Source organism: Theropithecus gelada, chromosome 6, assembly GCF_003255815.1.
Source record: "Theropithecus gelada isolate Dixy chromosome 6, Tgel_1.0, whole genome shotgun sequence".
Lineage (NCBI taxonomy): Eukaryota > Metazoa > Chordata > Mammalia > Primates > Cercopithecidae > Theropithecus > Theropithecus gelada.
The window spans coordinates 75,238,829-75,253,011 of NC_037673.1; the positions used below are offsets into that span (position 1 = coordinate 75,238,829).

A 14,183-nucleotide genomic window follows, 5' to 3' on the forward strand; every position below is an offset into this window, starting at 1 on the left:
ATTCTTAAGTTTTTCTTGAGAATGTGTTACTGAGATTTAAGCTAACATATACTTTATGTAATTTTAATATTCGCTACTGAAATAAGTTACTTTAATTGTGGTATATGAAGCTCAGAATCTTACTAATATGCTCTTATTTTCTGATAAGTGTTAACAAGTAGTACTATGTCATCCTAAGTATCTCTTTTCAGAATGCTGTTGCTTTCATATGTATTCTAAGGAGCTGGTTTTCACATAATGGTATCTGTAAGGTTATCAGTTTGAGTTTTCCACTGAAAGAAAATCATAGATGACTTTTTCCAATAACTATAACTTTTAATTAACTTTGGAGGACATCTTAGACTTTAATTGTGTCTTATGCTAGAGTTGGTAGAAGAATACAGACTGACAGTGAAAGAAAGCTACTGCATTTTTGAAGATCTGGAACCTGACCGATGCTATCAAGTGTGGGTGATGGCTGTGAACTTCACTGGATGTAGCCTGCCCAGTGAAAGGGCCATCTTTAGGACAGGTAAGGAGATGGATGCTAAGGGTGCTAGCATAAGTGTTAACACTTATGGATGCTAAGGGCGTCAGAAGACAAAGCTCAATTCTTCACGGACTCTTGAGATCAGCCAGTAAGTGTTTATTAAGCACCTATTGTGTGTTGAGTGTTGTGCCAAGTGCTGGTTATACAATGATGAATAAGACTGGGGTTCTGTTCTCAAGAAGCTCATGCTCAGGTGGGGAGATGGAAAAACAGAAGATCATAGAAAATGTGTGGTAAGGGCCATATCCAGATATACACAGGTTATTAATGAGAGCACTCCAGAGGGGCACTCAAGTTGGCCTGGGGCAGGGGCAGGATCAGAACTGCTTCCTAGAACTGATGCCTGCAGAAAATGCTTTAAAGGATCAATAGGAAGTAATGCGTTAAAGAAGGATATTCCACTTGAAAAAGACATGAGCAGAGGCATCAAGGCGAGAAACAGTATGGAGTGTGCAGGACACTCTAAGAAGTTTAGTATTATTTCTTAGACTTAAGCAAAGGAAAGACAAGATGAGAAAGGCTAACATAGAGAGGCCATGTTTGCAAAGTAAGAAGCTTGGGCTGTGTGTGGGTGCTGGGAAGCCCCAAAAAGTTTTAAGCAGTGGTATTTAACTGTAAATGCATTCTCAGGATGAAATCTTTTCACAGGGTATGAAGCCTAAACCAAGGCTGCACTGCCTTTAAGATAATGGCAACCTGCCTCAGGGGAAGAGATGGTTTACTCCTACCCTTTATCCTTTCCTCTTGCCTTTTTTTTTTTTTTTTTTTTTTTTTTTTTTGAGACGGAGTCTTGCTCTGTCACCCAGGCTGGAGTGCAGTGGCCGGATCTCAGCTCACTGCAAGCTCCACCTCCCGGGTTTACGCCATTCTCCTGCCTCAGCCTCCCGAGTAGCTGGGACTACAGGCGCCCGCCACCTCGCCCGGCTAAGTTTTCGTATTTTTTAGTAGAGACGGGGTTTCACTGTGTCAGCCAGGATGGTCTCGATCTCCTGACCTCGTGATCCGCCCGTCTCGGCCTCCCAAAGTGCTGGGATTACAGGCTTGAGCCACCGCGCCCGGCCTCCTCTTGCCTTTTAAAACAAGCCTCTACTGAGCACTTACTGAGGACAAGATCGTCGCTAACTTGTTTGTACTGGGACAGGGGACAGAATCTTTATTTTGATTTGCTTGTATATGTATAAAGAAAGTCTGGTGGGATTTATAGGAAGCTACTATTAGGGGCTGTTTGGGGATGGGTGAGAACTGGGCAATGTGGAAGGCAGAGAAGGGAGAGAGACTTCACCATCTATATTTGATCCCTTTTGGGTTTTTAAAACAGAATTCATTTTCTGATAAAAAAAAATTAAAAACAGAATCATGCTGAAGCCATGGAAGACCACGTGCTTCTCAGATCCCAGGAAAGCAAGCTGGCATTCCTCCACGACTGTCCTGACTCTCTTTCTGCAGCACCCTCCACCCCTGTGATCCGCGCTGAGGACTGTACTGTGTGTTGGAACACAGCGACTATCCGATGGCGGCCCACCACCCCAGAGGCCACAGAGACCTACACTCTGGAGTACTGCAGACAGCACTCTTCTGAGGGCGAGGGCCTCAGGTAAGGGGCCCTCTCCATGGGAGAGACTGCCCAGAGCCCAGGAACCAAGCTCCTGGCCCTAAACTACCCTCTGGCTTCTGCTCACCAAGGGAGAAATGTAGCCTAAAATCCTGCTGAGCTAATGAAGCCGCTGACTTGATTTGCAGCTCTATCATGGTTCATCAATGAACTCCAAGTTTGTAATAAAACACATGCTACAATGCAGAATAACTCCCTTGTAAGAAAAATGTATGTGAATTTTAATGATAGAACATTCTTTGAGGTATATTTAACTTCAGTCATTAGGCAGGATTTATGCATATTTTATGGGTTTTTTACTAGCTATATCAGAATCCGTACCACCTAACTCAGGAAACTAATAGTGAGCTTGTGTATAATGTAAATCCGAATGTCTCCATGATATATTGGTAACATAAAGGAGCTAATTACATACATATTATCATGGAGACATACCTGCCTCTCCAAAAGCATGAAATATGTAAAGATGTTCTTCTAGGAAAAAAGAAATGTGACGCTCTCTCACTAAGATACTGAAGCTGACATTCATCAATAAGCGGCTGTGCATCCATTAGGCATTTGGTAAATGTTAACTTATCTACCGAGGTGGTGTTTTCTTAGCCTCCCACCTCCTTGCTGTGGAGCAGCTTCAGGTATCATGATGAATATTCAGATCATTCTTAATATTCATATTTTGATAGAGAGGTTTTTAGTTTTTCTTTGAAACCAAGCTTATTGAGATAAACTACTTTGGTAGGATATGGAACTTAGGAATAATGGTATGAAACTAGACAGCTTTTTTTTTTATTATACTTTAAGTTCTGGGATACATGTGCAGAATATGCAGGCTTGTTACATAGGTATACACGTGCCATGGTGGTTTGCTGCACCCACTAACCCATCATCTATATTAGGTATTTCTCCTCATTCTATCCCTCCCCTACCCCTCCACCCCCAAAAAGGCCCCGGTGTGTGATGTTCCCCTTCCTGTGTGCATGTGTTCTCATTGTTCAACTCCCACTTATGCGTGAGAACATGAGGTGTTTGGTTTTCTCTTCCTGTGTTAGTTTGCTGAGAATGATGGCTTCCAGCTTCATCTGTGTCCCTGCAAATGACATGAAATCAATCCTTTTTTATGGCTGCATTGTATTCCATGGTGTATAAGTGCCACATTTTCTTTATCCAGCCTATCATTTGGGTTGGTTCCAAGTCTTTGCTATTGTGAAGAGTGCTGCAATAAACATACGTGTGCATGTGTCTTTATAGTAGAATGATTTATAATCCTTTGGGTATATACCCAGTAATGGGATTGCTGAGTCAAATGGTATTTCTGGTTCTAGATCCTTGAGGAATCGCCACACTGTCTTCCACAATGGTTGAACTAATTTGCACTCCCACTGACAGTGTAAAAGTGTTCCTGTTTCTCCACATCCTCTCCAGCATCTGTTGTTTCCTGACTTTTTAATGACTGCCATTCTAACTGGTGTGAGATGGTATCTCATCGTGATTTTGATTTGCATTTCTCTAATGACCAGTGATGATGAGCTTTCTTTCATATGTTTCTTGGTCACATAAATGTCTTCTTTTGAGAAGTGTCTGTTCATATCCTTTGCCCACTTTTTGATGGGGTTGTTTTTTTCTTGTAAATTTGTTGAAGTTCCTTGTAGATTCTGGATATTAGCCCTTTGTCAGATGGATAAATTGCAAAAATTTTCTCCCATTCTGTAGGCTGCCTGTTCACTTTAATGATAGTTTCTTTTGCTGTGCAGAAGCTCGTTAGTTTAATTAGATTCCATTTGTGGATTTTGGCTTTTGTTGCCATTGCTTTTAGTGTTTTAGTCATGAAGTCTTTGCCCATGCCTATGTCCTGAATGGTATTGCCTAGGTTTTCTTCTAGGGTTTTTATGGTTTTAGTTCTTATGTTTAAGTCTTTAATCCATCTTGAGTTAATTTTTGTATAAGCTGTAAGGAAGGGGTCCAGTTTCAGTTTTCTGCATATGGCTAGCCAGTTTTTCCAACACCATTTATTCAATAGGGAATCCTTTCCCCATTGATTGTTCTTGTCAGGTTTGTCAAAGATCAGATGGTTGTAGATGTGTGGTGTTATTTCTGAGGCCTCTGTTTTGTTCCATTGGTCTACATATCTGTTTAGGTACCAGTACCATGCTGTTTTGGTTACTGTAGCCTTGTAGTATAGTTTGCAGTCAGGTACCGTGATGCCTCCAGCTTTGTTCTTTTTACTTAGGATTGTCTTGGCTATGCAGGCTCTTTTTTGGTTCCATATGAAATTTGAAGTAGTTTTTCCTAATTCTGTGAAGAAAGTCAATGGTAGCTTGGTGGGGATAGCATTGAATCTATAAATTACTTTGGGCAGTATGGCCATTTTCATGATATTGATTCTACCTATCCATGAGCATGGAATGTTTTTCCATTTGTTTGTGTTCTTTCTTATTTCCTTGAGCAGTGGTTTGTAGTTCTCCTTGAAGAGGTCCCTCATATCCCTTGTAAGTTGTATTCCTAGGTATTTAATTCTCTTTGTAGCAATTGTGAATGGGCATTCACTCATGATTTGGCTCTCTGTTGGTCTATTATTGTTGTATAGGAATGCTTGTGATTTTTGCATAGTGATTTTGTATCCTGAGACTTTGCTGAAGTTGCTTATCAGCTTAAGGAGATTTTAGGCTGAGATGATGGGGTTTTCTAAATATACAATCGTGTCATCTGCAAACACAGACAATTTAACTTCCTCTCTTCCTATTTGAGTACCTTTTTTTCTTTCTCTTGCCTGATTGCCCTGGCCAGAATTTCCAATACTATGTTGAATAGGAGTGGTGAGAGAGGGCATCCTTGTCTTGTGCGGGTTTTCAAAGGGAATGTTTCCAGTTTATTTTTTTTATTTTTGAGACGGAGTCTCGCTCTGTCACCCAAGCTGGAGTGCAGTGGTGCAATCTCGGCTCATTGCAACCTCTGCCTCCCAGGTTCAAGCGATTCTTCTGCCTCAGCCTCCTGAGTAGCTGGGATTACAGGTGCATGCCACCAAGCCCGGCTAATTTTTTTGTGTATTTTTAGTAGAGACGGGGTTTCACCATGTTAGCCAGGATGGTCTCAATCTCCTCACCTTGTGATCCGACCTCCTTGGCCTCCCAAAGTGCTAGGATTACAGGCATGAGCCACCGTGCCTGGTGCTTCTAGCTTTTGCTCATTCAGTATGATATTGGCTGTGGGTTTGTCGTAAATAGCTCTTATTATTTTGAGATACATTCCATGAATGCCTAGTTTATTGAGAGTTTTTAGCATGAAGGGGCGTTGAATTTTATTGAAGGCCTTTTCTGCATCTATTGAGATAATCATGTGGTTAATGTCATTGGTTCTGTTTATGTGATGGATTATGTTTATTGATTTGCATATTTTGAATCAGCCCTGCATCCCAGGAATGAAGCTGACTTGATCATGGTGGATAAGCTTTTTGATGTGCTGCCAGATTCGGTTTGCCAGTATTTTATTGAGGATTTTCGCATAGATGTTCATCAGGGATATTGACCTGAAATTTTCTTTTTTTGATGTATCTCTGCCAGGTTTTGGTATCAGGATGATGCTGGCCTCATAAAATGAGTTAGGGAGGAGTCCCTCTTTTTCTGTTGTTTGGAATAGTTTCAGAAGGAATGGTACCATCTCCTCTTTCTACCTCTGGTAGAATTCTGCTGTGAATCTGTCTGGTCCTGGGCTTTTTTTGGTTGGTAGTATATTCATTGCTGTCTCAATTTCAGAACTTGTTATTGGTCTATTCAGGGATTTGACTTCTTCCTGGTTTAGTCATGGGAGGGTGTATGTGTCCAGGAATTTATCCATTTCTTCTAGATTTTCTAGTTTATTTGCGTAGAGGTGTGTATAGTATTCTCTGATGGTAATTTGTATTTCTGTGGGATCAGTGGTGATACCCCTTTATCATTTTTTATTGTGTCTATTTGATTCTTGCCTCTTTTCTTCTTTATTAGTCTGGCTAGTGGTCTATTTTGTTAACCTTTCGAAAAAGACCAGATCCTGGATTCATTGATTTTTTTGAGGGGTTTTTTTAATGTCTCTATCTCATTCAGTTCTGCTCTGATCTTAGTTATTTCTTGCCTTCTGCTAGCTTTTGAATTTGTTTGCTCTTGCTTCTCTTGTTCTTTTAATTGTGATGTTAGGGTGTCAGTTTTAGATCTTTCCCACTTTCTCTTGTGGGCATTTAGTGCTGTAAATTTCCCTCTAAACACTGCTTTAGCTGTGTCCCAGAGATTCTGGTACATTGTGTCTTTGTTCTCATTGGTTTCAAAGAAGTTATTTATTTCTAACTTAATTTCATTATTTACCCAGTAGCTATTCAGGAGCAGGTTGTTTAGTTTCCATGCAGTTGTGTGGTTTTGAGTGAGTTTCTTAATCCTGAATTCTAATTTGATTGCACTGTGGTCTGAGAGACTGTTTGTTATGATTTCCATTCTTTTACATTTGCTGAGGAGTGTTTTACTTCCAATTATGTGGTCAATTTTAGAATAAGTGCAGTGTAGTGCTAAGAAGAATGTACGTTCTGTTGATTTGGGGTGGAGAGTTCTGTAGATGTCTATTAGGTCCACTTGGTCCAGAACTGAGTTTAAGTCCTGAATATCCTTGTTAATTTTCTGTTTCATTGATCTGTTTATTATTGACAGTGGGGTATTAAAGTCTCCCACTATTATTGTGTGGGAGTCTAAGTCTCTTTGTAGGTCTCTAAGAACTTGCTTTATGAATCTGGGTGCTCATATACTGGGTGCGTATATATTTAGGGTAGTTAGCTCTTCTTGTTGCGTTGATCCCTTTGCCATTATGTAATGCCCTTCTTTGTCTTTTTTGATCTTTGTTGGTTTCAAGTCTGTGTTATCAGAGACTAGGATGGCAATCCCTGCTTTTTGTTTTTTTGTTTTGTTTTGTTTTGTTTTTGCTTTCCATTTGCTTGGTAAATATTCCTCCATCCCTTTATTTTGAGCCTATGTGTGTCTTTGCGTGTGAGATGGTCTCCTGAATACAGCACATCAATGGGTCTTGACTCTTTATCCAATGTGCCAGTCTGTGTCTTTTAACTGGGGCATTTAGCCTGTTTACATTTAAGGTTAATATTGTTATGTGTGAATTTGATCCTGTCATTATGATGCCAGCTGGTTCTTTTGCCCGTTGGTTGAGGTAGTTTCTTTATAGTGTTGATGGTCTTTACAGTTTGGTATGTCTTTGCGGTGGCTGGTACCAGTTTTTCCTTTCCATATTTAGTGCTTCCTTCAGGAGCTCTTGTAAGGCAGGCCTGGTGGTGACAAACAGCATTTGCTTGTCTGGAAAGGATTTTATTTCTCCTTCACTTATGAAGCTTAGTTTGGTTGGATATGAAATTCTGGGTTGAAAATTCTTTTCTTTAAGAATGTTGAATATTGGCCCCCACTCTCTCTTGGCTTGTAGGGTTTCTGCTAAGAGATCTGCTGTTAGTCTGATGGGCTTCCCTCTGTGGGCAACCCGACCTTTCTCTCTGGCTGTCCTTAACATTGTTTCCTTCATTTCAGCCTTGGTGAATCTGACAATTATGTGTCTTGGGGTTGCTCTTCTCAAGGAGTATCTTTGTGGTGTTCTCTGTATTTCCTGAATTTGAGTGTTGCCCTGTCTTGCTAGGTTGCAGAAGTTCTCCTGGATAATATCCTGAAGAGTGTTTTCCAACTTGGTTCCATTCTTTCCATCACTTTCAGGTTCACCAATCAAACATAGGTTTGGTCTTTTCACATAGTCCCATATTTCTTGGAGGCTTTGTTTGTTCCTTTTCATTTTTTTTTCCCTCTAATCTTGTCCTCGTGCTTTATTTCATTAAGTTGATCTTCAATCTCTGATATCCTTTCTTCCACTTGATTAATTTGGCTATTGATACTTGTGTATGCCTCATGAAGTTCTTGTGCTGTGTTTTTCAGGTCCATCAGGTCATTTATGTTCTTCTCAAAACTGGTAATTCTAGTTAGCAATTCCTCTAACCTTTTTTCAAGGTTCTTAGCTTCCTTGCATTGGGTTAGAACATGCTCTTTGAGCTCAGAGGAGTTTGTTATAACACACTTTCTGAAGCCGACATCTGTCAATTAGTCAAACTCATTTTCTATCCAGTTTTGTTCCCTTGCTGGTGAGGACTTATGATCCTTTAAAGGAGAAGAGCTGTTCTGGTTTTTGGAATTTTCAGCCTCTTTGCTTTGCACTGGTTTTTCCCTCATCTTCATGAATTTATCTACCTTTAGTCTTTGATGTTGGTGACCTTCAGATGGGGTTTCTGTGTGGACGTCCTTTTTGTTGATGTTGATGCTATTCTTTTCTATTTGTTAGTTTTCCTTCTAACAGTCAGGCCTCTCTGATGCAGGTCTACTGGAGTTTGCTGGAGGTCCACTCCAGACCCTGTTTGCCTGGGTATCACCAGGAGAGGCTACAGAACAGCAAAGATTGCTGCCTGTTCCTTCCTCTGGAAGCTTCATCCCATAGGGACACCCACCAGATGCCAGCTGGAGCTCTCCTGCATGAGGTGTCTATAGACCCCTGCTGGGAAGTGTATCCCAAGTCAGGAAGCATGGGGGTCAGGGACCCACTTGAGAAGGCAGTCTGTCCCTTAGCAGAGCTCGAGTGCTGTGCTGGGAGATCTGTTGCTCTCTTCAGAGCCGGCAGGCAGGAATGTTTAAGTCTGCTGAAGCTGTGCCCACAACCGCCCCTTCCCCCAAGTGCTCTATTCCAGGGAAATGAGAGTTTTATCTATAAGCCCCTGACTGGGGCTGCTGCCTTTCTTTCAGAGATGCCCTACCAAGAGAGGAGGAATCTAGAGAGGGAGTCTGGCTAGAGTGGCTTTGCTGAGCTGCGGTGGGCTCCACCCAGTTTGAACTTCCTGGCAGCTTTGTTTACACTGTGAGGGGAAAACCACCTACCCAAGCCTCAGTAATGGTGGACGCCCCTCCCCACATCAAGCTCAAGCATTCCAGATCGACTTCAGACTGCTGTTCTGCCAGCGAGAATTTCAAGCCAGTGGATCTTAGCTTGCTGGGCTCCTTTGGGGTGGGATCCACTGAGCTAGACCACTTGGCTCCCTGGCTTTAGCCCCCTTTCCAGGGGAGTGAATGGTTCTGTCTCGCTGGTGTTCCAGGAGCCACTGGAGTATGAAAAAAACTCCTGCAGCTAGCTCAGTGCCTGCCCAAATGGCCACCCAGTTTTGTGCTTGAAACCCAGGGCTCTGGTGGTGTAGGCACCCAAGAGAATCTCCTGGTCTGTGGGTTGTGAAGACCATGGGAAAAGCATAGTATCTGGGCTGGAATGCACTATTCCTTATGGCTTCCCTTGGCTAAGGGAGGGAGTTCCTCAACACCTTGCACTTCCCAGGTGACCCTACTTCTGCTTGCTCTCCATGGGCTGCACCCACTCTCTAACCAGTCCCAGTGAGATGAACTGGGTACCTCAGTTGGAAATGCAGAAATCACCTGCCTTCTACATTGATCTCGCTGGGAGCCGCAGACTGAAGCTGTTCCTATTCAGCCATCTTGCCAGCCACCTCTGGACAGCTTTAAATAAAGTGTATTATTTAAGCTCTTGTTTATCTTCATGATCAACAACTATTTATTTAGTTATGATGTGAAATTTTATATGATTGAGCAATGATGATAGTTTCTTTCAAGTGGAAGACAGGCTTCACAAAATAATGATCAAAGAATGAATTAATATCGGGTGGGGAGGTTTTGGTGGGATGTAGGCATTTAAACAGAAGTGTAAACATAATAAATGTTCAAGAAACAACATCTCTTTTAATGTGCCAACTGCTGGAAGGCGGGCTTTGGTATTAGAAAATAGCTGAGAGGTGAAGTCTGGCCAAAACAGAGGGAGAGAGAAAAAAAAAACAAAAAAAAAACACAGACTTTTATTCAGCATTTACTATGTGCCAATCACTATCCCAAGTACTTTAGGTATGTTGCCTCATTTAATCCTCACAAAAACTCTAAGATAAAACAGACACTTTAGAGGCTACTCAGCTTATATTAGCAGTCAGGATTTAAACCTCATTTTGTCAGATTTCGAAGTCTAAGCTGTTAACCCTTGCTTTACGTCACTTAGGGGAGACCTGGACCTTAACTGTGAAAATTCATTGATGCTATATGAGAACAACCCTGTATCAGGAGTGCCGGAGTCCCAGAGTAATCTCTCCCACCATTTTCTACCATCAGTAAGGAAAACCCAGCTCTTTCAGAGGCAAGATGAGCCTGCTAATGAAGGCTCTGAAATGACTCATTCCCTTTATGGCATCCGTCCCCAGCTGGCATTTGCATAAATCACATCAGCACAGTTGAATACTTAAATCAGCAGAAATCTGGAAACCCTGAGACCTAGTAGCCGTCTCACTAAGGAACAGTGATGTCATCTCATAAATATGGCTACAGGGAGAAGGGATGGGGGGATGGCGTTCCCCTGAGGGCCTTCAGCTGGCTAGGAACTTGCCTACTCTCAGTGAACCTTCTCAGCAATCCTATGAGGCAGGTAGTGATCTCCACTAAATCAGACTCAGAAAGGTTAAATAATCTGGCCAAAGTATGAAATGATGGAGTGAGGGTATGGAGTCAGGATTCAAACCTAGGCCTGTCTTCTTCTTTCCACTAGTTTTAAAACTGCTGTCCTGAATAGACTGAGGCATCCCTCAATAGCCTGACAACTGGGTGGTACTGTGCATCCTTAGTTGTCTCTGTCCCATGAAAAACATAGATATGAAGAGAGAAGGCACTACCATTCAAATCCCCTCTCATTAATGTTTTTCCCTTCCCTGATTATCCTAGGGCCCTTGCAGTGAAAAAAAAAAAAGAAAAAAGAAAAGACTCCTTCTGATAACAACAATGCATTTCAAAAAAATCCCTTGCAAAAGCCAAAGAAACCAATGACAGTTCCATATGTAGGAAAAAAAAGACCATCCACCAATTTCATTAAGACCAACATCGAGCTTATTAAAACATAAGGCTTGTCATTAGCTTATTCTGTTTGAGATCTTGCCAATCGATTCATTTTTATTTTTCTTGTGCAGGCGAACATATTAGGGGCCGTCTAAGCAAAAATTTATAGTAGTTATAGAACAATACAAGGGGTTCTTTGCTATTGAGTGGTTATAGTCCAGTAAATTTAGAAATAAAGGGAAATTCCACATGGGAAACCCTGCTGATAGTTTAATGCTGTGTTGGAGATGGAATTGTTTTCCATTTAGGTACTAAGAGGCCCCTCAGTGCCAGGAAGTGCAATGGTATGTTCAGTCCACAGCGCAGGTTTGACTCTCCAACCTCTGGATCCCTGCTGAGTCTGGCAATAGATAATTTTTTGAAGCAGGAAAAAATTTATTGGCCACAAATTACTACCCTGTTCATTTGCTAAGTCTACTGCTGACACACCACATCAGAGCCATCCCCCATCAATACAGGCCTCAATGTCTTATTCCCTAGGTTGGCATTAACAGACTGAAATAATTAATCTTTAATCTCAGAGTCCCAGGACTGCAAAACTAATTTTTATCTCTTTGGTTCTTTAATGTAAAAGTTCAAGACGGAAGGAAAGTTCTGCTCTTTGGGAGTGGCCATGTGTTGTGGTTCTTTTGACCATCTGGTTTTCACAACCAACTTTAAAACATTCTTTACACAGTCCGATGCTTCAAAATTCTGTAAAACATTAACTATTTAACTACGATCTATGTAGTTCAATCTCTAAGATGTCAGCTGTGGAGAACAAGTCTTACAGTGGAACTGATATATAAAGAAGCTCAAAACTTGATCATCTCTAGTCAAAAAATGCAAACAATTCCTCCTTTTTGTCCATTGTATTAGAACCCCGTTTTTCACTCTGATTCTCTGCACAGCAATGGATAAAGTTACTTTGTCTCTGAGAAAGAACAGCAAGCCAAGATTCGTTTGATCTCACTCCTTTGTTGATTCCATGAAGGGATCGTTGTGTGAAGTTGTCATCTCAGTGCCTGTGACAGTGCCTAGTATATTGTAGCTACTCAATAAATATGTGTTACTGGAATGAGTAAATACCAATTAGCATCAAACACATAACACTGATTAGTAAAAAAAGTTTGTCTAGCTTTGAGGATAATCTCTTATTTAAAACAGGGAAAAAAATAAATCGTGCCAGCAAAGTAAAGAAGAATGGATGAATGAATGATTTGTAGTGCTTGAATACTTAACCAGGAGATAGGACTAGTCTAATCTGTGGACTGGAAACCTTCCCATGGGTCACTCATAGGGAAGGACTTTACAAGCTTATTTATCCATTGGTTATATAACCCTTACATAGGTTCTGGATTTCATGCAAAAACTCTATAGTACTCAACTAGATCCAAAAATTGATCCAGAGGTCCCTGAGGGAAATTAGGGGGATCAAAGATTACTTCCATTTGTTGTGGCTTAGTTTAACTGAGGCTGGACCATAAACGGGGTACGAATGGGGGACTTACCTGTGTAGATACTCAATAAGGGTCTGTTTCACGAATGAGTGAATGAATGAATGAATGAATGGGATTAGCCAATCTCTTTCTGTCTTTGCCCACTTCAAGTCATCTAACTGGCTGGATCACCAGCAAACAAGACAGGGAACAAGAGCTAAATGAGTTCACATGTCTTTCCCACCCCCAAGCCGTGATAAAGCAAGCAGGCTTCAAAGCTCTGGTATGGTGTAGGAAGACAAGTTGAAAGGAAATGAAAAACAAAAAGGCAAAAAAAGATGAGTAATATTAAATCACACGCACACATGGAGAGAGGGCATTAGTTGTCCTCTAGATTGGCGAATCTAATTTTGGTTGCCAGAACAGAAACACGTCCATCTTCAGACCTGCAGTCCTTCCCCAGGTGTGATGGCCTCTGGCGATTCCAATTTAAGACCAAAGGTGCTAGTTGAACTTTTATGGTGGGTGTTTGAATGGAATGAGCCTACTGTGCCCCCAAGTTCCATGACGCAGTGTCTGAAATAGCTGAGCAATTGCCTCCATTCCATAATCCTCACAGAAAACATTTGCATATTTTTGCGTGTGGGCACCGAGGCTGGGTCCCAGCAGTCGGCCCCTGTTGGGTTTGGGGTAGGCGGGAGTGACAATCCCCGGCTTGTGCGCGGGGGCTGAGGGAGCTCCTACTCACCCTCTTCCTGTTTTTCTTTGAATGCTCTCCTCAGGTTGGGTGGGCTCGAAACACTTTCAAAAATTTTCCACCGTTCTGCTGTTTCCTCAGCTGTTCTGTCTCTCCTGTGTGGAGAGAAGTCAGAAGAAGTGTGGGTGGAGGAGGGAAAACTGAGAGAAATATAGTACAGGGATTAGCTGTGTGGGCTGCAGCGAGAGAAGCCGTGTATTGAATGACAAATCTGTGAGAGTCAATACGCCAGAAAGTAGCTGGGAGTGAGTCTCCTGCTCCCTGGCCCTGGCTGAGGCTATGGGCTGGGGAGACCCTCCCGGGGCCATCCTCCAGGGCAAGCATTTCCAGGGAGTTGGGCTCAGGGTGCTGAGCCTGTAAGCTCATATTCCTCCTTCTTCCAGGTTTTGGGGCCCCACCTGGTGGAGCAGGAACAGAATTGCCTGTCATATGTGGGTGTCTTCAGCTGGGGACACCCACTGCTCTGTCTGTAGAATAAGGACAAATAAGGGTAAGTTTCCTAATGAACTTAGTGCAGAGTGAGGAATCCCAACATTTTTCTTTTCTTTCAATCTTTCTTCCTAAGCCTTCAGATGGATAGGTGATGACTGACCAGTGGTCAACAGCAAGAGATTGGAGCTTCCTTGCACCCTGTGGCTAAAGGAGGCAGTCATTCCTGCTCCTTGCTTCTTCCCAGGTTGATAGGAGGGTGATTGACATGATTGGGCCAAAATTCTCATTGAGTAATTAAAAGCTAGTCGCCAATCTGTATGTGAAATTGTTTTCCCGACCCAGTTGTCATATCCCTCTGTAGGGAGCCTTTGGGAGAGGGAGTTTTGTGAAGATGATTCTCCATCGCACCCAGTATCTTGGCATTTGCCTTTTCCTAAATGAAATCTTTCTTCCC

General features: G+C 42.0%; 1 protein-coding gene across 1 annotated transcript in view; it reads left to right on the forward strand.

Annotated features, from left to right (window-relative positions):
* Positions 1 to 14,183, forward strand: part of CMYA5 (cardiomyopathy associated 5) — a 104,200-nt gene that overhangs the window by 72,058 nt on the left and 17,959 nt on the right. The window contains exons 8-9 of the mRNA XM_025389192.1: positions 365 to 511; positions 1,976 to 2,123. Of these exons, the coding sequence (XP_025244977.1) occupies positions 365 to 511; positions 1,976 to 2,123 (295 nt within the window). The remainder of the gene's footprint in view (positions 1 to 364; positions 512 to 1,975; positions 2,124 to 14,183) is intronic.